The sequence below is a fragment of the Oncorhynchus gorbuscha genome, linkage group LG03 (assembly GCF_021184085.1).
Source record: "Oncorhynchus gorbuscha isolate QuinsamMale2020 ecotype Even-year linkage group LG03, OgorEven_v1.0, whole genome shotgun sequence".
Lineage (NCBI taxonomy): Eukaryota > Metazoa > Chordata > Actinopteri > Salmoniformes > Salmonidae > Oncorhynchus > Oncorhynchus gorbuscha.
In genome coordinates this window covers 70,610,650-70,637,743 of record NC_060175.1, presented here as the reverse complement: position 1 = coordinate 70,637,743, position 27,094 = coordinate 70,610,650, and the positions used below count along the sequence as shown (strand labels likewise).

Below are 27,094 nucleotides of genomic sequence, written 5' to 3'. Positions count from 1 at the left end.
CAAACAAATCCATCTAGAATGGTGAGAGAGATTTAGTGAAAGTGTGGGGAAGTTATTTAGCTATTAATAAATACAAAAATGTCCTAAGGCATCGAGAGTGACTCCATCTGCACTTTCTCGCAGCTATTTGGCTGGGTTGAAATTGAGGGAGACCCAAATGTTGGGTAGAGATAACACAATCATCACAGGCTTGGTCCTGTGCTGAGCATCAATGTATTCAATTCGGATTAACCTCCCTTTTCCCCCTCGCTGCCTCTACAAATTTCATTGGAATTTACATGGCGAGATTTTTAAGAAACATAGCCTATAAAAAGCAAAAAAAACAACAGGCTGCGTGGAATATTTTAATAGCGGAGGGGGTTGAGTCAGTTGTCATAATAATCACATCACAAATGATAATGATAGCCCGATAGACATAATAATGCTAATAATAATGTATGCTGGGTTTATATATATATTCCTATAACTGTTATTTCATTCTAATAGTATGCTGATATTAAGATATTATGTACACTTCTCCTTTAAACCTTTCGATTGGGTAGGCCTATCCGTGACGAATGCAGTTAATGTTGATGGCGATTCTCCCTTACAACGTTTCAAGACCGAAATAATAATTATATGCCATTTAATTCCACTGTTGTGGCCAGAAATACAGTGTTTTTTAGAGGTTTAACAAATGTGCATGGGTAGGCTATAAACCCGTCGACCAGACGGAACTCTATTACACGGAAAGTGACATAATTCGTGGAACAAATCAAATTAGCCAAACCAGCAACAAATGACCATAATTTACTATTTAAAAGTCTTTGTTAAGCATGTTGCATCTCTTTAATGCTAGGAATAATAAGATACCCCATTCATCCGGTGAACTGGGGCCTAGTGCTTTTTAAGGCCATGTAGGACCTATACTAAAAATAAACATGGGGAGATGTCAAAATCACTCATTCCCCAAACGAGATTTAAGAGGCAACATAATTCTTCTGTAATTTATTTAAATCAGTTTTGTTAAGCCTGCTTCCCTGACATCAAACAATATTTATATACGTTCATTGAATAAGGGGTCATGGTTTACATGCTTTTGTGCATCTTACAGGCAGCCCAACACCTTCACATTCCCCCAAGAGCATTCCTTAGAATGCATTTAGATGGTCGTTATTAAGCAAGAAACACCATGGGGGGGGGGGGGGGGGTACTGCGGTAAATCAGTATACTCTCATTAGATTAGGAAAATGATATTATGATGGCGACGTATATTTTTTCCCTTCCATGACTTGGGCTATAGTCTACATCACCATCACAGCAGCTGATGGAACGCATTTTCAAAATGGACAGGGGGAAATCTTACATTGATGACACATTTTGTCCTGTCAATTCATAAGACATAAGACATCTAGAGAAAGAACGATCTTAGCGTAAGCCTCTTCATCACGTCGAATATTAATGTGCAATTATACCCCAATGCTCTGGGTGACCCGCTAACCTGGGGCAGACCCTGGGGTTTTCATGAAGGGGATTTCGTGTTGTGTGTTTCAGACATTTTAAGAGAAGAGAGGAAGAAAAAAGTAGGTGAGGAAAAGTAAGAAGCGGCTAGAGGAAATTGAGAGGCTTATAGTCTTTGATCCTTGGGTGCTTTTGCTTATCAGAAACATTTGTGGTGACACCACCACAATGGGAGTTCATCATATTACAGACTGCCAGTGCTGCTTTCAAGCCTGCCTGTCTATTAATTAAAGCACTTTTGCCATGTGGGACAGGGCCTATACGAGTGCACATACTACCAGCAGCGAATACTTCTCGAATCTCTGGTGGGTTATTTAAAGGGACAATCTCCCCTTTTGGGCGACTTAGGAAAATTCCAAGGTCTTCTGTAGACTACATGGGGATTTTTTTTCTCCTCATATAAAGGCAAGTACATAATCCTTTCCTGCTCAATAACTTTAAAGGAATTAACTCCCCCCTACCCAAACATTCACCAAATCTCAAGGTGTAGAACTTTCACGGAGTTATTCATTTTACTTTAAAGTAGGCTTAACTGTCCAGTGAAAATCTCACTTTTAAAAGTTCATATTCTGTTAACTCATACCCAAATAATGTTGTTGACTTGTCTTATACTCGTATTTGTGGTCAAAGCATAAATTGGAGATGAAACACTTCAAAAACTCCATCTCAAACTTGTATCTCAAACAGACCATTTAAAAAAATGCTTGCTATTTCCTCATGGAGAATGATGTCATCCTGCCTCATTGGCTGAGCTGGCCAATCAGTGGTCTACTGGCGTTCATATTTTTTAATGACCAATATACATCCACACCATTCTATTGTTGGGGTACAGCCCACACCATTTCAACACAGCAAAGCTGCTTTTTAACATAATTAATTACCATTTATTTGAAGGAAAATGATTTTGCTCATAATCGAATTAATTATAGGTCCTATTTCATTATGTATCGAAACACTGGACATTTACTTTAAATATATGTATAATGTTGCATTTCATTTCCATTTGTCATTGACAACAATTACATTGACAAACATTTCTAGTTGGTTGGGGTCAGGGATGTACTAGGGAGCTTGGTGGGGGACATGGCCCTGCAAGATCTGAGGAACAAATCGGACAAACGACAAGGGAAAAGTCCTGCTGACACCAATAAAAGTATTGGCCTCCGGGCTTCCTATGTGGTGTCACAAATAGTGTTTTTGATACCACGACTCGCCATCAGTCTATTGTTGTACGCTGCCCATAAAATTGGAAGGCCAAGGAACTATTGTTGACCCCAAATGAAGACCGCTCATCAGTTGATGAGGAAATGGGCTTATGTTTAGTCGTGCATGGTCGTTCATCAAATATACACGCCTATATGCCTTTTAACTATGAAAATGAGTTAATATAGTCTATATTAATATCTGATATCGAATGTTTAATTCAATTCAGATGTAGCTTAGTCTGGTATTATGTCAAATTGAATAAACATGTTATTTAATGTATAATTATAACCGCATTATGATTGAAAATATTTAAATATATTTGACCAAACTGAAGCACAAATATTGTCACTATTGTAGTAAGAAAAATAGAGCTTGGGCTACTTGTTGATTTTCCTTTTATTCTTCATCACTTCCAACTTCATCAATGGCGTCTTTGAGAAAACAAATATATAAAGAGGGGCAACTAAACTGGGAAGCGGTTTTGAAAGCGAGAATAGCAGCCCACTTCTTTGCCATAGAGCGTTCAGTAGCCATTCCTTAATCCTGCTTTCATTTTGCCGACAAATGCCAAGAATCTTGTTTGGCGACCCAATGGGAGACTGATCAGTGAACAAAAGGGAAGCATTTCACAAAGCAGAAATGAGCAAAACGAGGTCCAGGGCAGTCAGAAGCCTTGGGCAACCATTAAGCTCCGTTTGCAAATGATAGCCAATGGGACAAAGGAAAACACAAAAATCTTAAACTATACAAATATGGCTAAACAAACGGATTGACAATGTCACCGAATGTTTTGACGGTTAATTGATCCCTTGGTGAGACGCATCGTGAATTTTGGAGTTGTCTTATTGTGCAGGGTTATCGAGGGTGTTTTGTCAAATTAGAAGTAGCCTACTTTACTCATGGGGCATTTTGGGGATTTATCAATAAAATATAAATCAGTTAAATATTGCACCAAACACATATAGTAATCGAAAATGACATGACAAGTAGGCCATTCATAATAGCCCACCGAATAACGCTTTGATGGTGCAGAATTTAGAAAATAGGTCCGGATCGTATCTATGAGTAAAACATGTTAAATTAACATCGCCAGATTCTACTAATCTACATTTTTTCGTCGGTTTCAAATTGCACCATTAAGACCAGGCATGTATCCTACAAAGAAAAGCAGACCAAACCACCACCTACAGTATAGCCTATGAGTTTTGACCACGCAATAAAGACCAGTGGTTTCCTTTTCGTTTGCCTGTCTGCTGTGTTAACTTGATATTTTGTGCATGACTGGTTTATTAGACACCGCATGTGTGGGGATTTGACAGCGGCTCCTGGGGTCTGGATACCTTCAGTTAAATCCAACTCATTTCGCTCTCTCATGTAATTCATCCGGGGAACCTAGGGAGACGGCCCACGGTAGGAGAGGTATCTTAAACCCTTTCATCTCAGCCTATAGTAACTGGACCATAACAAGTTCTCAATGCTCAGGTTCAAACCATATCCTCATACTATGAGAACATTGCAGCACAAGGTTAATTAAGGTCGAGACTGCTGAGTTTACCTAGCATAGCTGTTAAGAACGTCCCATATAGCCTACCCTTTTAAAGTAGCCTACAGTAGCCTATAATTTGGTGAATGATAATAACGGTCTATTTATTTAATAACCGTAGTATAATTTATCATAACATTATTAGTAGTATTTTAAAAAATCTGTCAAATAAGCATTTCGCTGCACCTGCAATAACATCTTTAAAATAACATTTGATTATTATTATCATTATTATGTAAATCAAACCTTTACATGATAGAATATGAATTATATATTGATAATGAAAGTTTTTGGGGAAATGGTATTTTGGTACGTCTACCTAGCTCACTCTGTGCAAGTTAATATTTGTGAGTTTGCTGTGGCCCATTTCCAAGAACGTAGATCAAGTTCAAAGTGACAGAAACAGGATTGAATCAGACAGGAATGTTAATATGAAATGTTCAAATTGAAGTTATCTCACACACCAAGGGAACCACGTTACTTTTGCCCAGGTGGACCTGTAAGCAAATAATGACATCTTAGTTTGTCGACACAGGTACAAGAAAGTCATTCTTACAAGTGTATTTGTCTAGGATTCGACTCCCTAAAAGCAAACGCTGTTCAAAATGCACAAATCCATTCTAATTGGGTATGAAATGACCCTAAATATATAGAGATTAAGCAACCATTAAGCCCCTACATTTTCTTCTAAAATAAACCTTGAAGCCGTTGAAAGGTTTGAAAGTGGATTAATGGTTCTATATAAGTCTTTGCATGAATGTCATTTGTGCCACTTATTTTACATGCCATCCTAAATAATATATGTGAGAATATATTTAACCAACAACCATCAAATCATTTATATTCACTTGAATTCAAATGATGTATTTTTACACCCTAACTTTATCACTGTACACTCAAAGCTACCATTCTGGAGAGATTGAGGTTATGCAATACAAGGTCCGAACTATCTTGCTAGGCCATGTCAAGTGTATGTTGTCTGCCCAATCATTAGTGTCTGTTTGCGTGATATAACTGTACTTTCAGGAGAACACACATTAAAGTTAGAGACTCATTGTCGATTTTATCCAGGTTGTATCTGCGTTATAGTTCATAACTCCCTCTGTGTCAGTGACCAAGGAGCTAAACGTCAACTGTTTGTGTTTTGCCTTTTAGAAGCCTCTTTGTAGCTAAACCAGATTTTTTGGGGTTTGGCCTGAAATCCCCCTGATGTGTGTCTACCCACTCAGTCTATTGATATACAAGCAGTCACTTAAAAAGGGAAAGAAAGAAAAAAAAAAGTGAATGGGGATAGAGAACCGTCTGTTATTTTGTGTCTTTGGCTCCACACCATTGGCTATTCAGGCGAGTTGATGAACTCCTCCAAAAGTTTATTAAGGGGAAGGAAACAATGCAAACCAAAGGCTTCAAGCAAACAGGCTGACAGTTTATAAACTAGCTTCCATTGAGCCTCAAAGGCAGATGCATGAATACGTTTGAATGGGCTCCCTCAAACTGACACAATCGAGCTAGACGACAGCCATGTTGAAAAAGGAGGGGTTTTACTCTTCGGTGCTGCTGCGGTGCCGATTGGTATTTCCATGCATTAATGTACATCTGCAGTGGGAAGGCTCCAATCTGGGGGTTGGTTGGTCTGGTCGAGTCAAAGCGTTGGTTTTTGCTGATCTTTTTGCTTGTGTTTGAAGTAAAGCCTTGTGTTCCGCACGCCCACTCTGGACAGCAGGTGTCACGACACTGAGAGAAATATGCTAATCGCAATGAAAAAGAGAGTGAGGGAGAGAGAAACGTTTTACTTATGCTCCCTCGCTTTTTCACGGTATGAACCGGAGCATTTCTCGTCCACATGCAGGTTGAATGGGTGATAAGTGGCTTTTAGCGATGATGGTATTCCTTTCAGCCGAAACAACTTTGTTCTCAGTCCAAGCAGTAGTTCCTGCTTGCCAGATCAGTCAGTGAGTGTGTTGGTTCGCTTTGGGTTCAGTCGTTGAACATAATTGCAAAGAAACCATTTCTCTTGGAATGTTAAATTATGTTTACCAGCTAGAACCTTGCTGAGCAGTGACTGTGGAATCAACAGCCTGAGGAAACACTGCTCTTACGAAATTCACTGACTAAAGTTTCTAAACCCTCTCCACCCCGGCCTACAACCTAATCGGGGACTATGATTTGTGAGTGTATCCAGCCCAGGCCCAATGCTCCCTAAGTGGGCACCACCCGGGAGAGGTGACCCTGGGCAGCCTGGGGGGTGTCTGAATGCACTGCGGACACAGCCTATAGCAGCCATCCCTAGCAGGTGTCACAATTAGCAACACAATCAGTCTCCATGGCCTGTGGTCATTGGGCGTCTGTTCAACCAAGTCGTGTAAGGCGGGCTGGATCTTAGGGGACAACACAAGGGGGTACACGTGGAGCAGGGACAAGACTAGGGCGAGATTACCCTCTGAAACAGCCATTAGAGAGGATGACGTTGCAGCAAACAAAAGTGGAGAAGAAATATCAATACTTTGTTAGTTTTCCAAACAGAGCCCCCTCGGTTACACTCTGCTCTCACACATTTCCCAATCACTTGTTGTTTATATTTCCTGTCAGTGTCAACTGTTGCTGTTATTGTTATGAACTTAGTGGCAGTGAATTGGAAGCTATCTTTGTGTACTATGAAAATGTATTTATTAGGCTACAGTCTGGCTTACTGGGCAACCCCCTGTCTGTTTGTTTTATGAAGATATATTGCCATAGTCATGTGGAGAGCTGACAGTACTGTGTTGTTGGGTGTTGAAGCCTGGGGACAGCCATATTGGTGGCTGGGTTTGAGTCAGTTTCTGTTCAAACTGATGATTTGTATTTTTTTTTAAGAGGCCTCTCTTTTCACTACCACAAGAGTGCTCTCCTTGAATCCTTGGGATCACTCGCAAAAAGGGGTTATTTTAAAAAAGATGAGTACTTCCTAGTGTGTTTTCTAAGCAGTTATTTAAAAAGTGGGCAAATGTTGCATTAAAAACAATTCGAGAATTACTCAATGTGATTGATATGTTTGGTGCCGCTCTCTAGTAATATAAACATAGTGTACTTAGTTTTGATGGTGTCAAACCCCTTTAAATACCCATATACTTTGTGAAAAAAATATTCTGTGTATATTATCTGGATTGTCAATATTTATTTGAAGATACTTGTGAGGACATGAGTTGATATATTTCTCACTTGTGCTGTTTTGTGTGATTCTACATCTCAGTGGAGGAGCGTGGGTCAATCAGTTAGGAGTGCAAACAGGCGTCTCAAATTAAAAGCTTTTATTTCACCGTAAACCTGTCCCTTAAAACCTGCTGCTTGCTTATGGAGTAGATCACTTGTTTTACTAGGCAGTCATAAAAGGACGATGGAAACTAAGGTAACCAACACCTGTCTGTATTCTAGGATATCCAAAGATTGCCACAGCAGACTCTAACCAATAGGCATATTACATTTAGCTTGTGGCTCATTTGAAGTGAAGTTGGACATTTTTTTTACAGATGATTGTTTTAAGCAATAAGGCACAAGAGGCACTATGTAATGAATATACTCACAGGTAAATGGCATTGTTTGGCCTGAGGCAAAGTGGTGGGACAGTCAACCCATTTACATGGGTCTATATTCATTACATCGCACTGACCCGTGTGCCTTATTGCAGCTTTAAAAAGGTTGCCAACATATTCAAATAACAATGAATGAAATATCTTCATTAAAAATGTTATTTTGATACAATTTTAATGAAATGACATTCTTCCACTAGAAGATATAATCCGAACACACATCTGGTCGTTAGTTATTTTGGCCATGTTGCTACAGACGCTCTAGTCGTTCATTATTTTTGCATAGTTAGCAACATTTCATTTTTGAAAAAGGATTGGTCGCCCGTACTAAAAAAAAACATTTTTGCTATACAGGCTGACCAAAGTTCTTGTCATTTACTAGCTAGCTAGTCAACTTCAGGTAACTCAGTTTCGTCAAAGATTGCACCAGGAATGACAGTACACTAGCTGCAAAATGGTACAGGGGAGATCGCATTTCAAGAGTGAAATACTTTTCGGGGTCGGACAGGCAGACAGCGTGGCTTATATTAACTCCTGTTGTACCAAACTAAAAGCGAGGGGAAATGTACGAGCTGAGATAAATACAAGAGATGATTTGGACAGCAACGTGAACATGACGATATTGTTATGGAGACGCAGCGATAATTCAGATGGAACTTCTAGCAGACACAGGCGTACCAGTGTCGATGAATACAGCGTGGCTTGGAGCGCTGCTCGTCTGATCGGCATCTAGGATCCAAACAACTATTTTTAATAACGTTCCTGAGAGCCCTGACTGCTTCACAAAATGGTTGACGCTAAACACATTTAGTGGCAAAGCTTACTTCAGTTGGCTGGGTTCACAGGTCTCTGTGGTGCTGACTTATCCTGGCCTTGAGGCTACAGCCAGGTCATCCTCTGCCCATTAACACCCCACCTAACTCTTCCTCATCTTCACTTTTCTCCACCACAACTGTCTGCAAGGCAGCAGTGAACTGAGATGAGATTTTCTATAACCCAATATAATTGCTTCCTTGAAATATTTATTGGGCTCACTTTTATGCATTCAATTGATAAGTCCCTCCCATTTCATGGCCTAAGACAGTGTTAACCATTTTTATGAAGGACAAACACATTTCAACCAATTTTATGATTTCAGTATTACTTCACAACGGTCACCTATTTATATAAAAAAGTTGCTCTCTGCCATTGTGTGTGCTTGATTAGTGAGTAGCTAGACAAATGTCTACATTCCATTCTGTCCAAGAAGTATGTTTAAAATGAACAACAATCCTTTTGGGCTAATTCCACGACAATGGGGGCATGACATATATAATTAAGTACAAAGGCATTTGGCCAGTGTCACAGCACTGATTAGTAGTTAACACCATGGTCCAATAGTTTAAAAATCACCATTAGCCCACGCCACTTATGGCCATAAAATCTCCCATTTTCTGCTCCTTAGCATCTTCACCCCGGGATCTCTGCCCTTGCTTTATTTATATGTGTGTTTTGCCCTCACACAAAGACAATAAACATGTTCCCAGAGTGTTACAAATCAGAAATTTGCTCAGATTCTTTCCCCACCGACTTGAATAGTGAATGCGGTGGCCAGTATGTGAACAACAGTAGGGCAGGCCAGCTGCAGGAGAGTGGTAAGGAGGGAGGGAGGGAGAGGGTGAGGCTGTTCTCCCCCAGCTTCAAACAGGGGGCTTGTCTTACAGTTTTTACTAATGGGCTTACTTATGCATCCACTGGCACTCTCCCTTCATGCTGATTCCCCCCCCCTCCACACACACACCTAACACCAAATGATTCCCCCCTCCTAACACCAAACTCAATTTTTCCATCCAAAATCCACAATATGCTGTTGACATTTTAGAGAATTCATTCTATCATGGTGTGTCTGCCAAAAGGGAGTAGTTTTCTTTCTTACGATTCCCACAAGTCATTATGTGTTCATTTTTATTCATCATTTATTTACACATGCGATTGAATTTGAGCCGCCTAAGTGATAGACAAGTTTCTCGTTCCTGTTTTAGACTTGATTTGACCAATGTTTCACCAAGTGGATATCAGATCTGCTTGAAAAGGACAGCTGCCACACTGTTGATTTTTCATCTTGGTTTTAAAGGATGCACTCCCAACAGAAAGGCACCAGATCAAGCTCTCAGCTATCTCCCCCTCTCACATAAACACATGGGTTGCATTTCAAAGCACCTTTTAACTGTAATCTTTAAATAGACTCAACAAGTCGAAATCACTTATTTTGTTTGCAGGGGGAGAAAACCCTTTTCTATGATTATTAATCTGCTTTTATTCAAAATAAGATTATTCTTTGCTCTTATAAAACTTTTGGCATTTTCTTTTTTAAGCCCCGAGCTGTCCACTAAGGGCTTGCATTTGTATATCTCTAATATAGCTTTGTCTTGAGTATTATATTTCCACCCCATCATAATCTAACTCTGTGGTTATATTGACAGTCAGCATTTTGTTATTTATAAGGCCGTTTTCTATCAGTAAATGAGACATATGCATGCCACAGCTGGGGGAGAGAGAGCAGATAAAGACTTTGCATTTAATAACCGCTAGTTTGCTAAGACGTAATGCCTTGATAAGGCAAACACATTTGTGAGGGCTAGATTGAGTTCAATACCAGTTCTATACAGCATCTACTGAGAGGACAGAGCCGGGCTGCGCTGTGTCCTAGCCTATACCGTGTTGTGTGTGTGTGTGTGTGTGTGTGTGTGTGTGTGTGTGTGTGTGTGTGTGTGTGTGTGTGTGTGTGTGTGTGTGTGTGTGTGTGTGTGTGTGTGTGTGTGTGTGTGTGTGTGTGTTTGTGTGTGTGATGATGATATCCATGATATAATGAATTCTCTGAAATGTTAACAGCATATTGTGGATTTTGGATGGAAAAACTTAAGTTTGGTGTTGGGATGGGGGACTCATTTGGTGTTAGGAGTGTGTCTGTGTGTGTGGATTTTAAGCTATGCATGAATATTCATTAGAAACTATTGAATTAGTCTACATTTTGAAAATACTGTATATTCAACAAAACCTTACAACCTATGCCACCATTCACTGTATGATTTGATGTAACTATACATGTTTGTGTTTTTTACTAAATGATGGCCATTGTGTTGCTGTCACTGTGGGATGATGGCTTATTTATTGGATATTGAATACTCTGTTTGGAGTGTCTGTGGTTTTTATTCATGGTCCTACTCTCTCCATCAGTTTAGTTTGGCCTATTTATTGTCCGCTTGGATTTGAGGGTGTTTGTTGGGGGATCAGAGTCCGATGCCAATTGGCAGAGTTTGCCAGCTTCCCTTTTGTGGCTCTTTCATAATTTTATTACTTTCGCTTTGACCTCAATTAGCGAGGTCTTTATATCGGGAAATGAAAGAGCACCGTCGGGTACAGAGAGGGAGATCTGTTGAAAATGGACACCTGCTCTTCAAACGCCAAGCAGCCTTCCTATTTCTGGCAGGTCAAATGAGCACTCTTTCCAGTTTCTGTTGACGACGTTAGCTCAGCACTTCCTTTCAAAATGGGTGGTCATTGTTCACAGTTTCGATAGCAAATTCAAATGATTCAGTTGGAAGGGGGCATTTTTCTTCAATGAAAGTGTGAGTGGTTACACAGCTGTACACGTCAGGATGACTGTACAGTATGTGTTATATGTGAGGTTTAGATACAGAGATATGATTTGTTGCAAACCACAGTACTCCCATAAGTCTCTAGTCCTATTATAATCAAATACTGTACATCTATTGAAGCCCTACATGTTGTTGTTAAATTACTAGCTATTAAATGAGCCATATAGAGATGCATCACACATTGGGCAACACATACATCTTCCAGGTGCCAAATTCCCACCCCCCATCAATATACCAGGCCTACGTTCCTGCAACTCTCCTTCACCACCCTACCCCACCCGCCCTCCAACCCACTTGGTGCAGTCCATGCTCTTTCCCAACCTTTTAATGGTTTAATATGCAGTCAGCACTTAGGTGTGCTGTTCGGCTAAGGAGAGTCAATATGTCAGCGTTTATTGATGCCCCACGGAGCTCCGGTGGGTTGTCAGGCTCTCTTTTCAGGGCCAAGCGGCCCCCTGAGGTGCTGCCTCTATTGGGCCTGAAAGGACTCGGAGGCCCTGAGTCCCTCACACAGAGGCGGCGGACACTATTATTTTCTTTAAGGGGTCCGCTTCAGGAACATGACAAGACCCCTAAACGAGCATCACTCATCATCTCTCCTCCGTTACTTTTTATTTTCATTTTAAAAAGAAAGAATAGGGGCCTAATTGTTTCTTGTGGAAGCAAGAGATTGTTCTCTTGTTCACTTGCTTCTTGCTGTTTTCTTCTTCTTCTTAGTATTACCGCAACCATACAATGAGACAAATGTGAATCCAAAGAGAGAACTTTGAGAATTAACATTGTTATTACATGCCTGAATTTGATGCAATGACCATTAAGATAATTTATATGTCATAGCAAGTGAATCCTCCTGATCCCCCCCCCCCCTGTCCATCCTCTCTTGCATCCCATCCAATCCACTGTGGAGTTCTGTAGACAGTGAGTACAGTGAACTTGCAGGGAATGGGGGGGCGCAGGTTTGGATAAATCTAGCCCCAAGGCCTGAGAGACTGTGGAGAAACAGATGCATGTCAGAGATAGCACAGCATAATGGCCTGTTTGTACAGTGTTTTTTTTCTCTCTCTCCCTCTTTAAACTGTCAGACAAAGAGAAGGGCTGCACAATGGCAACAAAATGCACACACGCATAAGGATAAACTTGTTCAGGAAATATACAGCGACAATACACAGTTATTCTTGAGGAAGTAATCAAATCAAATAAAAACTTTGTAGACAGTGACGCATGGCGTGGAGTTATTCCGTTAGCTGAAACTGGTCAATGCTTGTGTAAAACTGAAAGCAGGCCTTGATTGTAAATATACTGGAACTAATATGATTTTCAGAATGACCCATAATGAGTGCATGCTGCTCTCTCCAGAGCTCTGTCGCTCATTGTCCCTCTGTCTTGGCCGACGTCCGGGACGAACAAACTCATGTCAACAGTCAACAAACCATGGATGTTTCACCAATGTTTACATTTACTTTACATTAGACGCGTCTCTTGTGGGAACAAACATGCGCACTTGATGTAAAGTCCATGAAAGTAATTAAGGTGATAAATGCAGAGAAGTTTATTTACAAGGTACCTACATAATGTAGACAACATGCTCATGATACACTGCTAATAATACCCACACAAATGTCAATAATGATAATAAAATGATCTCAGCGACATTAGAGGGTGATCGAAACATATTATAAGCTGGCGTGTAGGGGAATACAATATGACGGCATGATATGCTGTGTGTAAAAAAAATGTGTTCTGTAGTATTACAACTAGGGTTGTCAAGGTGAACATTTGAATTGTAGTTAACTTTTGGAATGTTTCACACCGTCAATTTTTTTCTCTCGCATTTAATAACATGCATTTCCAGTCTGAGTTTCCGCATGGACCCTTTTGAGCGCATCACACAAAGCGCTCACTGCTGTCGGTCTCTACGGCTAGCAGCTTCTGTAGAGCTGTCTGCCTCTCTTGTGGTGTTGAAATCAACCACTATGCGCTTAGCTTTGAGCAACAAAGTCGAAGGAAATCTTCGAACCATAAACACTTTCCCATGCGTTTCTTTAGATAACAGTAAAAAATGAGTTTACACAGAAGTATACTAGGCAGTTATGCTAACGTTCGCTAGCTAGCTAACCAAACGAGGATGGCTGAATGGCTCAAAATTCAACACAATGATTTTAATCAGAACAGAACTTCCATTCCATTAAGCTACTGTTTTGGTTGTAGTTCTTATTCAGGTCAAACGATTAAAGCAAATGATCCCAATTCTAGTACCGTAACAGCTTGAGACTATTTCATGTTGAACATTGATTAGAAGTAGCTTAGGCTACTTAGCTGTATAGCTAATAGCTGTATGATATTTTACATTAACTTTTATATCAGACCTGGCTGTTATTGTCTTAGAATACGTAATTAGTGTCTTAGAATACAGTTGATTTTTCATTTTTATAATCAAAATATATTGTACCAACAAACCAATGGATTAGTTTCAAATAAAAACATCTTTCACGAGGATCAAATTTGAAATGTAAAAAAAAAATTGCAATTAATCGTAGTTACCCACAGAAAACCAATGCCATTGACTTGATAAAAAAAAACATTTAATCTTTTGACAGCCCTATCAAGAACTATGTATTATATTTAATAGTTCATTTACTTTACATGGGTGACTAACTGTACGCTATCTTTCTAGACAATGTGTCAATGGCATTTGCGTCACTGACACTAAAAGAAAGACAGTCATGCTCTGTATCCCTTTGGACTTCACAAACCAGAAGCTAAGTGATGGTCAGTACAGTACGGTCCGTGGTGAAGCAAAGCGCTAGCTGCCTCCTCACACTACTTCCAAACAGGCAGCAGAATCTCCAATTGATTGCTCTTATCACAACAATATGATCCCACTGGGAAACACCAGCCTCCAATGTAGCTAATGAACAGGCTTATTTAATTAGAGTCAAATGAGAGAATTGAGCTAATGTTCATTTTGATTCCTGTTTCAGATTGATTCCTCAATTAGAGGGGAAGGTTGCAAATGTATTTTTTTGTGTGCAAACATATGGCATTGGAGAATGCCTTGGACCCTGGAGGGGTGTACACACTCCCAGATACTTAATTAGCCTCTAATTTGGTGATAAATGCAGAGCCTCCCTGACATTTTATCACTCTCCCCAGAACTTTCACATGGAATTACAGCTATCGTTATTTAATCATCCCAGATGACTTCAACAATAGCAGAACTGCCTTTAATTTTTCGACCCTAAGTGTTAATGAGATTTGTTTCTGTGCGTGCATGTGTGTATAACGAAAGTAGAATGTGATATTTATGTGCTATACACTGCCTTCGGAAAGTATTCACACCCCTTGACTTTTTTTCCATATTTTGTTGTGTTACAGCCTGAATTTAAAATAGATTAAAAATACATTGTGTGTCACTGGCCTACACATAACACTTCATAATGCCAAAGTGGAATTATGTTAAAAATGACAAGCTGAAATGTCTTGAGTCAATAAGTATTCAACCCCTTTGTTATGGCAAGTCTAAATCATTACAAATGTGTACAAAGTCACGCAATAAGCTGCATGGACTCACTCTATGTTCAACAATAATGTTTAACATGATTTTTTTATTGACTACCTATTCTCTGTACCCCACATATATAATTATTTGTATGGTCCCTAAGTCAAGCAGTGCATTTCAAACACAGATTCAACCACAAAGTCCAGGGAGGTTTTCCAATCCCTCTTAAAGAAGGGTATCTATTGGTAAATGGGTAAAAAAAAATGTAAAAGCAGACATTGAATATGCCTTGGAGCATGGTGAAGTTATTAATTACACTCTGGATGGTGTATCAATACACCCAGTCACTACAAAGATACAGGCGTCCTTCCGAACTCAGTTGCTGGAGAGGAAGGAAACTGCCCAGCGATTTCCAGGCTGGTCACTAGGAACACACTCTGATTTCAGAAGTTTGAAAAGATCCTGAGGATGTTGATATATGCCATCCTTGGCGCTCACCAAAAACAGTGGCCCTGCTCTGGGCTCAAACTCACATTGCTCAGTGCCAGAGAGTGCTGCTTAGACCACTGCACCATGGCAATTCATAATTGTCTAGGAAGCAGGGAGAGTACTTGAGGATACTAAATGGAAACAGTGCATCATTTAAAAAATTTTTTAAATGCAAATTATGCTTTCCCCAATCCACAGCCCTGACCTTAACCACTTGAAATGAATACCTAAACTTTACCTGTTAAGTTGTTTCTGTTTTAACCCTGTAATCACACAGAATGAACCCTGTAACCACGCGGAATTAATGGGTCAAACATCGACGTTCATCCAATTATGTAAAATCCCGAAGTGAAACTATGAGATCAGTTTGGGATTTCACCATGAGGCCAATGGTGACTCTAAAACAGTAACATATTTTAATGGCTGTGATAGGAGAAAACTGAGAATGGATCAACAACATTGTAATTACTCTACAATACTAACCTAAATGACAGAGTGAAAAGAAGGAAGCCTGTACCGAATACAAATATTCCAAAACATGCATCCTGTTTGCAATAAGGAACTAAAAATGGCAAAAAAAATGCAAGCATGGTGGTGGCTGCATCATGTTATGGGTATGCTGGTCATTGGCAAGGACTACACTCTTAGAAAAAAAGGTGTTATCTAGAACCTAAAAGGGTTCCCAAAGGATAACCCTTTGAAGAACCCTTTTTTGGTTCCAGGTTAAAAACCCTATTGGGTTCTATGTAGAATCCTTTCCCAGAGGGTTCTACACGGAACCCAAAATAATTCTACCTGGAACTAAAAAGGGTTCTACCTGGAACCAAAAAAAGAAACTATTTGGAATACTTTTTTCTAATTGTAGGGAGTTTGTTCGGATAAAAAGAAACAGAATAAAGCTAAACACAGGTAAACTACCAGCGGGAATCTGGTTCAGTCTGCTTTCCAATAGACACTTGGAGACAAATTCCCCTTTCAGCAGGACACAAGCCCAAATATACACTGGAGTTGCTTACCAAGACGACATTGAATATTCCTGAGTGGCCTAGTTACAATTTTCACTTAAATCGGCATGAACATCTATTACAAGACTTGAAAATGGCTGTCTAGCAATGATCAGCGACCAAGTTGACAGAGCTTGAAGAATTTGATAAAGAATAATGTGCAAATATTGTATAATCCAGGTGTGCAACGCTCTTAGACTTACCCAGAAAGAGCCACAGCTGTAATCGCTGTATTGACTCAGGGGTGTGAATACTTACGTAAATTAGGTATTTCTGTATTTCATTTTCAATAGATTTGTAAAAAATAAAAAAAACATGTTTTCACGTTCTCATTAAGGGGTATTGTGTGTAGATGGGTGAGGGAAAAATCAATTTAATACATTTTGAATTCAGGCTGTAATACAACAAAATGTGGAATAAGTCAAGGGGTATGAATACTTTCTGAAGGCACTGTATGTATCCCATTCAAAAGGCAAAATTGTCACCATTATAATCAGCCCTGGCACTTTCTGTAACCGACTGGCTCTTCGTAGTGAAACCAAAACACTGTGGAAGGCAGCATGTCTTTTATTTATGCCGTGGCACATTCGCCCGTTGTCCCCCTGTATTGGGGGTGGGGGGGTCTGCTCGTCTGCCTCGCCATGGTCCTATTTGCGTGATAAGACCTAGCATGCCAATCATGGGATCTGGCGGAGACAAAGATGAGGTCCAGGTTGAGCCTCTCTATCGGCCAGCAGCGTCTGCTTCATTACCATAATCTCCCTTTCCATTATCGGCAGAGAGGCGCTGACCTTCCAGTTCCAGTGGGCTGCTGTCAAACTTTATTTAGTTTCATTCGGCGGTCGTTGTTCGCCACGGTCATGTGATACTGGGCGTACAGCGGCGTTAAGGTTGTTACCGTCAGATCAGGACACAGTGTGGAGATGCGGTGGTGGAACTCCTTGCCAGCCTCTTCGTTGCATGTTAAGATTCGTCGCCTCAGCTTCTGTTTAGTCAAACACACAATAACATAGAAAAATACATTTGAGAGACAGAGAGAGAAGTGGGGGTCTGAAGGTGATTCCAAACATGAAGAAGATCGGTCTCTGACATCGGGCCAAATCCTCTCACAGATAACCATGTGGGATGACAGAGAGAGTGGGAGAGGGGCAAAGGGGGACACAGAGAGAGAGGGACACAGAGAGAGAGAGGGGGGGAGAAGAGAGAGAGAGTGAGAAAAGGAGAGAGAGAGGGAGGGAAATAGAGAGGGTGAGAGAGCGACACAGAGGGAGAGCGAGAGAGTAACAAAGTGATGCAAAGAGAGGATGGATACTGTGCCATTCCGCCCCTCCCCCACCCCCCCCCTAAATCATGCAGAAGAGAACAAATAAATTCCATGCCGTCTGTGGAACGAAAGGCTGCGGCCACCAGCCACCCGAGCACTCCAAGGTGCCTCTGGAAAGTGATCTGCTGGCCCACTGCACCAGCCTCAAATGTTGTCATGGCGAGTTAACAGCAAATCGCTTTGCACCAACACCCCCAAAACAACAACAAAGGGATATATACGATGTATGTGTAGATCTTTACTTGAAAATCTATGGGCCACTTAAAAAAAAAAATATCTTTATGTGAAGAGAAATTGGCACTAGGAATTTATTTAATTAATGCGGCCTCATGTCCTGCGTCCACATGTAATCTGTTGAGAATTGTCAAGCGTGAGCTTTTGGGGCTGTGTAGGGGGGTGTGAGGATGGGGGAGAGACAAAAAGACATCCACCGTGAGACTCCTCCAGTGGCCTGTAATGAGAGTCTCCATCTAATCCCATAATTCCTTGTTTAATTAAACCACGAGCCTGCCCAGAGTCCAAACCAGGTTGATGAGCCCTTTATTTTTTGTGGGTTTGGTTATTTTTCTTGTGGCGCTTCACTTCACTTCACTTCATAGGAATACAGTCACATGAACAAACAAATGCATAGAATGAATGTGCATCCACCCACAGACTCCTATGACTAATCCCCAGAGTTGCTTGCATCACTCCCGTCCTATGTGTCTTGATGACAGTTGTATTCAGAGTAAGACTACTATATTTACAAGTGTCAAGTATCATTACCGATGTATTTTGAAGCCTTTAATTGCATAGCAGCGTTGTTTTTCTCGCAGTGTTGAAGTTTATTGGTGCTGTTGGCGTGAGAGCTGGAAGAGTTGCATGCCACACCCAGGTTCTGCACTTCTCAATTGTCCCCCCAGGGCTTTCATCAGAACACTAGAAAGGAGCAGACAGGAGGCACAGGCTGACACATTATTACTATACAGCCCTGCTAACCCTCTCAAGTACCTCAACACTTCTCATCATATCTGCCCCTCGAAAACCTCCCAGGTTTCACATGGTACATACACACACACACACACACACACACACACACACACACACACACACACACACACACACACACACACACACACACACACACACACACACACACACACACACACACACACACACACACACGCGCACACGCACGCGCACACGCACACGCACGCGCACACGCACACGCGCACGCGCACACGCACATGCGCACACACACACACACACACACACACACACACACACACACACACACACACACACACACACACACACACACACACACACACACACACACACACACACACACACACACACACACACACACACACACACACACACAAATGCATACACAGAAATACACACGCACAAACAAAGACATGCATACTCACCCACCCGTATGCCCAACCATTCTGAATGAGTTTAGAATCAGTGACAGTGACTCAAATGTAGAATCACAGCTGTCATTCCGAGATCCGTATGGAAATATTGCCCAGAATCACCCTGCCAGTTTGAGTCCACATTTGACTGTTGCCACTTCCTGTTATCGGAGAGGTCTGATTTGAGCGCCAGTCACAGTTCCTCCATAGCCATCCTTTCCTGTAGCACAGGAATTGTGTTACACTTGATGATTTGAAATGCAACATATCCACATGTGTGGTTGAGTTCTGTTTTTAAATGGGTAAATAAATCAAATGTTAAAACATTATTCTGGGCAGCCACTGCCCTGCGTTGCTGAGGCCATGAAAGAGCAGAGAAAAGAGAAAGGAGTCTGTCGTAAGGGAGAAGGCATGTCTGTCAGACGCGGAACCCAACCAGACCCCGCCCAGACCCAGACCAAGACCCAGTCCTGGTAGGCTGTGGAGGCAAACAGGGTCAGAGGCACGGTACTAAAGCATATCAGCGCTGAGAGGGACACAAGGAGGAAGCAGGGACACTGACCTCCCTCATCTATCCCACTCTCCCCTCCCTCCCTCACTCCTCTCTCTCATTCTCTCCATCCCCTCTCCCCACCACTGCAGAGCCAGCATTGCTACCAGTCAACTCCCCCCATAATCGCCTGGCCACTGATGCGGCAGCCTGGGACCTGCACCCCTCTTTTCCCCCTCCCCTCTACCCCTCCTCCTCTATCTCCCCTCCTCCCCGGGCAGGCTCTGCTTCTCATCTCCCCTCTCCTATCCTATCCTCCTCTTTCCCCCCTCTCCTTCCTCCATCCCTAGCTCCATGCATATCTATGAGAGCAGCGAGAGGCGGCTGTGCAGCCATCCCTAATGTGGAATGGCTTAAATGCAGGGAGAAGCAATGGGGAGGATTAGGGCCCTGTGTCTGGAGAGCTGAGCCTCTTCAGGCGGCCGGGGGTGTGGAGGGCCATTTGGAGAAGGATCAGCTCTCATGCACACTCACTGCCCCCAAACACTGTCAATAAATATATATAGCCTTAAACACCCAGGGAAATGAGAAAGAGGGACCCTCGTCGACCCTCTCTGCTGTCCGCAAGGGCTGGGCGGCGGACAGACCTGACTGTCAATGTGTACTCAAGTGTACACTGTGTCCACTTTGAACATGAGTGTTTTTGATACAGTTAAAAAAATGCATTATTATTATTATTATGGTTTGACAGCAGCACAGTGTCTTGAGTAGTGTGTCGACATTCAATGTCCAACTGGCCAACCTGAATGAATGTGTTTGGTGAAATGGCCTACATTTAATTTCAAACAGCCTGTTCGTAAACAAATATGTCACAAACAAGGGACTGTATGGAACCTCACCACTGTGAAGTCTCATGCTGTCCCTGGTGTACATACATACGGCCACAGAGATCCTATTAAATGATGTATGTCATTCTATGCACACGGCATCACATTACCAGTAGCCACTTGCTCTATTTGCACCCCGATTTACACATTTCATTGGAAACAATGGCGTCGCATCTTCGCAGTTTATCCTTTGCATGCTCTACCCCAGCACAACGCCAACCACGAACCGTAATTAAAACCCATGGCTGTATTTACCCGATAATCTGTCACTGTGGTTATTTTAAAACACCAGCATGGGTATATTGTATATTGTGTGGCACTGATTTCATTCAATCCCCGCCACACAATAATATATTGGCAATATTTACACACTGCCAGTTTGTTGTCGCGTTGCGCCCCAGGCCATGGTGGAAGAATAGTGCTACACGGATCGCCAAGGTGGTCTGGAGAGATTAGCGCCCCCCTCCAATCGGAGCTACCCGCCCCAGGGCATTCTGTGTACTGATGCCGGATTGTGTTGACAGAAAAGGCTCTCATATAAATAACCACACAGTGAAGAAAATACAGTCGTATTCCCTTTAGAGGAGCCATAGGAGGGCATGTCACTGGAGGACACAGCCATCCTCCCCGTGTATCAACCACTGCCTCCTTCGGTGAACAACATCTCTCCATGGTTGTTACTAACACGTCTTTCTTGCACTCAAACCCACGCTTGCCTTTTTAACTGCTAGCCCTGGTTTTGCAGATAGCGGCTCATTTAAAGAAGGTTTCACTTGGAAGGACTGTGATATGTGGTTGATTTACCCACTTAAGTTGAATGCATTGACATTGCTCTGGATAAGAGAGTCTGCTGAATGACTAAAATGTCAACTTGAAACTGTGGAAAACTGCTATTTTAAGGAACGTTTGAATTGTCTTTTGAAGGTTTTACTTGATTGTGATAGGTGGTTGTTTCACATACCTGAACGCACTGATTGCAAAGTCGGTCTGGATAAGCTTGGCTGCTAAATGACTTAAATGTCAATTTGAATGTAATATTTCGGTAGACATATTATATATATATTTATATATAGAGTACTTGAAATTCAAATATGGTGATTCTCAAACTGTACATTTGAATACATGTTCGCCATCGTAAGTTGTCGTAATGCTTTCACAACCTTGATATGCCACCTGCTATAATGGTTAATTAGAGGTTTGCTTCGTTGTATGACATGGGAGGTGCAATGATGTAAACGGGGCATTGTATACTATGACATGACAAAGGTCATTTGGACATTTGATTGCTATGACCAGTCATGCATGTCAACAATCTGCATCATCATAGCCAAGAACCAAGAATGTACAGCCCGAATAAAGAAATCACATAGTCAAATGCATTTTCAATGGAGTGGTACTGCCATAAATGTGTTAAAAGCAACGTAAAAAAATATTTTTGACTGCTGAACTGCATTTCACTTCAACAGTATGGTACGGTGTCCATCAGTCGACTGAATTACACAAGAAGACCAACTGTCTGTCTCTGTCCCCGATGCAGGTAGCCGTATGGACGAAGGCTCAGATGTGGAGTCGGAGCCGGACCTTCCCCTGAAGAGGAAACAGAGGCGCAGTCGCACCACTTTCACGGCCGAACAGCTGGAGGAGCTGGAGAAGGCCTTTGAGAGGACACACTATCCCGACATCTACACCAGAGAAGAGCTGGCCCAGAGGACCAAGCTCACAGAGGCCCGTGTACAGGTAGGACATGCTGTAGATGCACGCACACCAACACGTCCGGGTAGTGTGTCCTCTCAAAAGCCTTCTCCAGCTCCTCCAGTTGCTCACGAAGCACGCGCACGCACACACACACACACACACACACACACACACACACACACACACACACACACACACACACACACACACACACACACACACACACACACACACACACACACACACACACACACACACACACACACACACACACACACACACACACACACACACACACACACACACACACACACAGTCTTGTACAGCTAACCTTGTGGGGACATACAATTCAATTCAATCCTATTTTCCCTACCCCTAACTCTAAACCTAACCCTAACACGTACTCTTACAATAACCTTAACTCTAACCCTAACCTTAACCCAAAAACCTAACCTTAACCCTAATCATAGCTGCTAACCCTAAATCTGTTTCTAACACTAATTCTAACCTTAATCCTAAAACCCCTAAAATTAGCATTTGAACTTGCGAGGACTAACAAAATGTCCCCAGTTGGTCAAATTTTTGTTTGTTTACTATTCTTGTGGGGACTTCTTGTCCCCACAAGAATAGTTAAACATACACACACACACACACACACACACACACACACACACACACACACACACACACACACACACACACACACACACACACACACACACACACACACACACACACACACACACACACACACACACACACACACACACACACACACACACACACACACACACACACACACACACACACCTCTATACTAGTACTAATCACAAGCTCAGAAGTCCCACATGTGGTACTTTCTTGTCTGAGATTCTATGGGTCAAGAACAACAGAAGAGCGTGTCAGAGCCAGCACCTACTCCTCAACACTTGAGAGAGAGAGAGCACAGCGTGGATGACGATACCCTATAGGATTAGTCCTCTCTGTAGGGAGAGAGTATGGTTTTCAGTGTGAGAGTCAGCCATAAGGGGAGATGTCTGAGAGCACAACACAATGTCATCAGGTCTACTGTAATGCAGGGGTACGGAATGCAAAATAGCTGTGCTTGTGCCAATTTGGGGGGGGGATGTTTCATCATTGTGGCCTTCCTTCTTTAATTGGGTTGGGGGGGGGCTGTAAAATTAATAGAACATTTATTCAATTTCAATTTGGGAAACCGTTTGCTTTTCATCCGTCTTGGAACTAAAGCTATTACTGATATTACTGTATGACTAGCCTGTGGAGTGGGCCTATGCACCATGCTAAATGCTGAATGTTTATGGAGTGTTTAAGGTTTTTAGTAGTCAATGGTGTTTTTATAGTGTTTGTTGGCTTTCTTTGGCACCCAGTTGTCGTTGATGAGTGTTATTGCTGGATTTGGGGGGGGGTGGGATTCTCAGCCAGGATTGCCACCGCTTTTGGCATTTTCTGGCACCATCCTCGTTCTTCTCGCACGTCCACATATTTTCAAGCCTATTGTTTTCGCACACCGTTTCGTATTTATCAAATGCGTCCAATCTTTTCATTCCGACATACGTAAAGGGTCTCGTAAGACTTCAGCTGTTCCAAGCCGGCCAGAGAGCAGTTCTTTCTTCGCACTTAAGTACAGTTTTGACACCTCCTCTGTTCTCTGTGCTTTCCTTTTTCCTTCTCTAAGTAACACTGAAGGGAAAATACAGTGGAGTTATAGCAACAGCTGTTGGGTCCGAGTGAGAAGGGGGCTTGGGGGGAGACAAGTTGGGGTTGCATTCCTGATGGATTTCTCACTCTTGGCTGGGATCGTTTCTTCCCACCACTTTCAAGCCCACCGCTCCTTGTAAAATTCGCTGCATATTAGAGAGGATCTCTCACCCTCTCTCGGGAGCCCCTAGTCCACCACCAGAAACATGAATCAATCAAGGGCTTGTTTTAAGAAAAAAAAGAAGAGGAAGAAGAAGAGGGAAAAGAATAGCCCAGGAGTGTCTTCCCCTTTAGCCGTCAGTCCTGTCCTCACTCTTTTCTCACCCCTCCCTGCAGCCAGTGTTTCACTTCAGGACCTCCAGTCTACTGCGACATGACAAGATAGTTCTTTGTCTCTGACCATCCAATGCGAACAATCGCAAACAACGCATGTTTTTAGACACCTCATTCCCATTGGACATGGTACCACACTGTGCTGCAGTTGGATATAAGCAGTGTCGGGTAGGTTACTTTCTAAATGTAATATGTTGTAGTTCCAAGTTACCTGTCCAAAATGTTTATTCGTAATGTAACTTCTGGATTACCCAAACGCAGTAACTAATCTGATTACTTTCAGTTACTTTTGGATTACTTTCCCCTTTAAGAGGCATTAGAAGAAAACTAAATGGATCCATCAAACCCATTTGGTGTGTCATCATAGTGGTCTCTGACTTGTGGTCAGACTCGCTCAGGTGGAACATACTTAAACTTGCGCCTTTATTTTGATGCTAAATTGAATGTCATTGAGATAACATCCCATACATACCCACAAGACATGCCACAAGAGGTCTCTTCACAGTCCCCAAGTCCAAAACGAATTCACTGCAACGCACAGTATTATACAGAGCTATGATTGCATGGAACTCCAATCTCCAATTACTCATGCATAATGCAAAATTACATTTACAAAATGGATAAAACAACATCTCATGACACAATGGGGACTGAAATGACACACACAAACCCACGCACACACATACAAGCGATATCACACTATAACACACACAGTCTACACATACATTATTAGTTCAATTAGTTATATGGTTTGTATATCGTTGTATTTACAATGAGTGTGACTGTCCTTGTCTATCAGTATATCAGTGTCAGTGGTGGAAAAAGTACCTTATTCTCATACTTGGAGGAAAAGCAAAGATACCTTAATAGAAAATGACTGACACCCAGTAAAATACTACTTGACTACAAGTCTAAAAGTATTTTGTTTTAAATTGACTATATTATCAAAAGTAAATGTAATTGCTAAAATATACTTACATATCAAAAGTAGAAGTAAACGTATAAATCATTTCAAATTCCTTATATTAGGCAAACCAGACGACACCATTTAAATTATTTTATTTTATTTACGGGTAGCCAGGGGCACATTCCAACACTCAGACATCATTTACAAACCAAACGTGTGTTTAGTGAGTCTGCCAGATCAGGGGCAGTAGGGATGACCAGGTATGTTCTCTTGATAATTGCATGAATTGGACCATTTTCCTGTCCTTCTAAGCCTTCAAAATCTAACAAGAACATTTGGGTGTCAGGGAAAATGTATGGAGTAAAAAGTACATACTTTTCATTAGGAATGTAAGTGAAGTAAAAGTAAAAGTTGTCAAAAATATAAATAGTAAAGTAAAGTACAGATACCCCCACCCCCCCAAAAAACGACTCAAGTAGTACTTTAAAGTATTTTTACTTCAGCACTTTACACCACCGATTAGTGTTTTGTCACTTGTCGTGCTGCTGCGACAAAAGCTCATGGCGATCCGAATAAACCAATAAGCACCACAAGATTTTGCCCACCATTTGTGGCTGAAGTGACAAATAGACTGTAGCCTACATGAAATGTTGGAGTAATTAGCTACTTCAACATGTGACCCACTTCAGCTGTTTTTACTAGTTTTATTTTTCTGCACTACTTGTTAATGATTGTTTTGCGACTGTGTTTCAGCTGCTATCGACAGACCCCAACCTCCCTGTTAAAACTATTCAAGAGATTGAAATACTATAGTCTGGTGATAGATAGCCTGGTGAACTTTGGCAAACCTTCGTTGGTAGCCTGCAACAAGAGATGTCAATGTTAACTCTTCTTGCACGGAACGTTCCACATTCCATCCGTTTAAAATAGTAGTGTAACCATACTTTTACCTGTCTTTAAAATTGTATTGGAGACAAAACTGGAAGCCATCTATAACTGACAGACGGAATGCAGTTTCTGCCTGAGTTAATCACTGATCAAAATGCAAACGGATGCGCTGATCTATCATCTCTGGTCTATCATCATCAATGCATCCACTCTTATTTATGGAGCTTATCTTGTGATCTCGACAAAAACAACTTCTATTATGAGGTGATCCTCTCTGGACTTCCGTACCGAACAGCATTTGGTGTCATATTTTTCCTGTCTGAAAAGCAAACATCATTGGGACAGTGGGATTGGTCCTCCACGGATCATGTGATGTGGTTGCTGTTGGCAGTCCATATCAGAGGCTCTGTTTAGCTTTCAGCCATGTTAGTAGGTCAGCTCAATGTCCCATTCTCTTAGCACAACCCCCACGGGGGAATTAGACCATTATACATATTTATAGCTCACTGACTGATTCAAGTAAAAACATGACTAAAAGGGACATTTTTCTTTTTTTGTTGTCAATAATGTGGCTAAATGATGTCATGTGAAAGCCTGAGGTATCTGAATTGTGGCAGTAATTTCGTTAGGCGACTTTCCTTATAATCTAATTCTGGGAGGCTTTGAAAAAAGCTTGAAAAGGTCAGTCCAAATAACATTTTTGAAAAGGTCACTGAAAAAAAATGTCCAGGACATGAAAATAACATTTAAAAAAAGATGGTGTGCTTGTGTAATGCTCACACCAGTTATTGTGGACAAATGTAGTTTACAGTTTGGCCACTGGACAAAGTAATTCCAAAGATTGACAAATTGTTCCTTTGTCAGATGTCTTATTGCGAGGGTGGATGGAGGGGTGGATGGATGGTTGGATGTCTGGGTTAATGGATGGATGGGAGGCTGGGTGGATGGATGGTTGGATGTCTGGGTTAATGGATGGATGGGAGGCTGGGTGGATGGATGGTTGGAT

At 41.6% G+C, this 27,094-nt stretch overlaps 1 protein-coding gene across 2 annotated transcripts in view; it reads left to right on the top strand.

Moving 5' to 3' along the window:
• The window catches only part of LOC124031824 (paired box protein Pax-7-like), a 64,516-nt gene that overhangs the window by 6,674 nt on the left and 30,748 nt on the right, over positions 1-27,094 (top strand). For both annotated transcript variants that reach the window (XM_046343536.1, XM_046343535.1), the window contains exon 6: positions 22,084-22,283. In XM_046343536.1, coding sequence (XP_046199492.1) covers positions 22,084-22,283 — 200 coding nt within the window. The remainder of the gene's footprint in view (positions 1-22,083; positions 22,284-27,094) is intronic.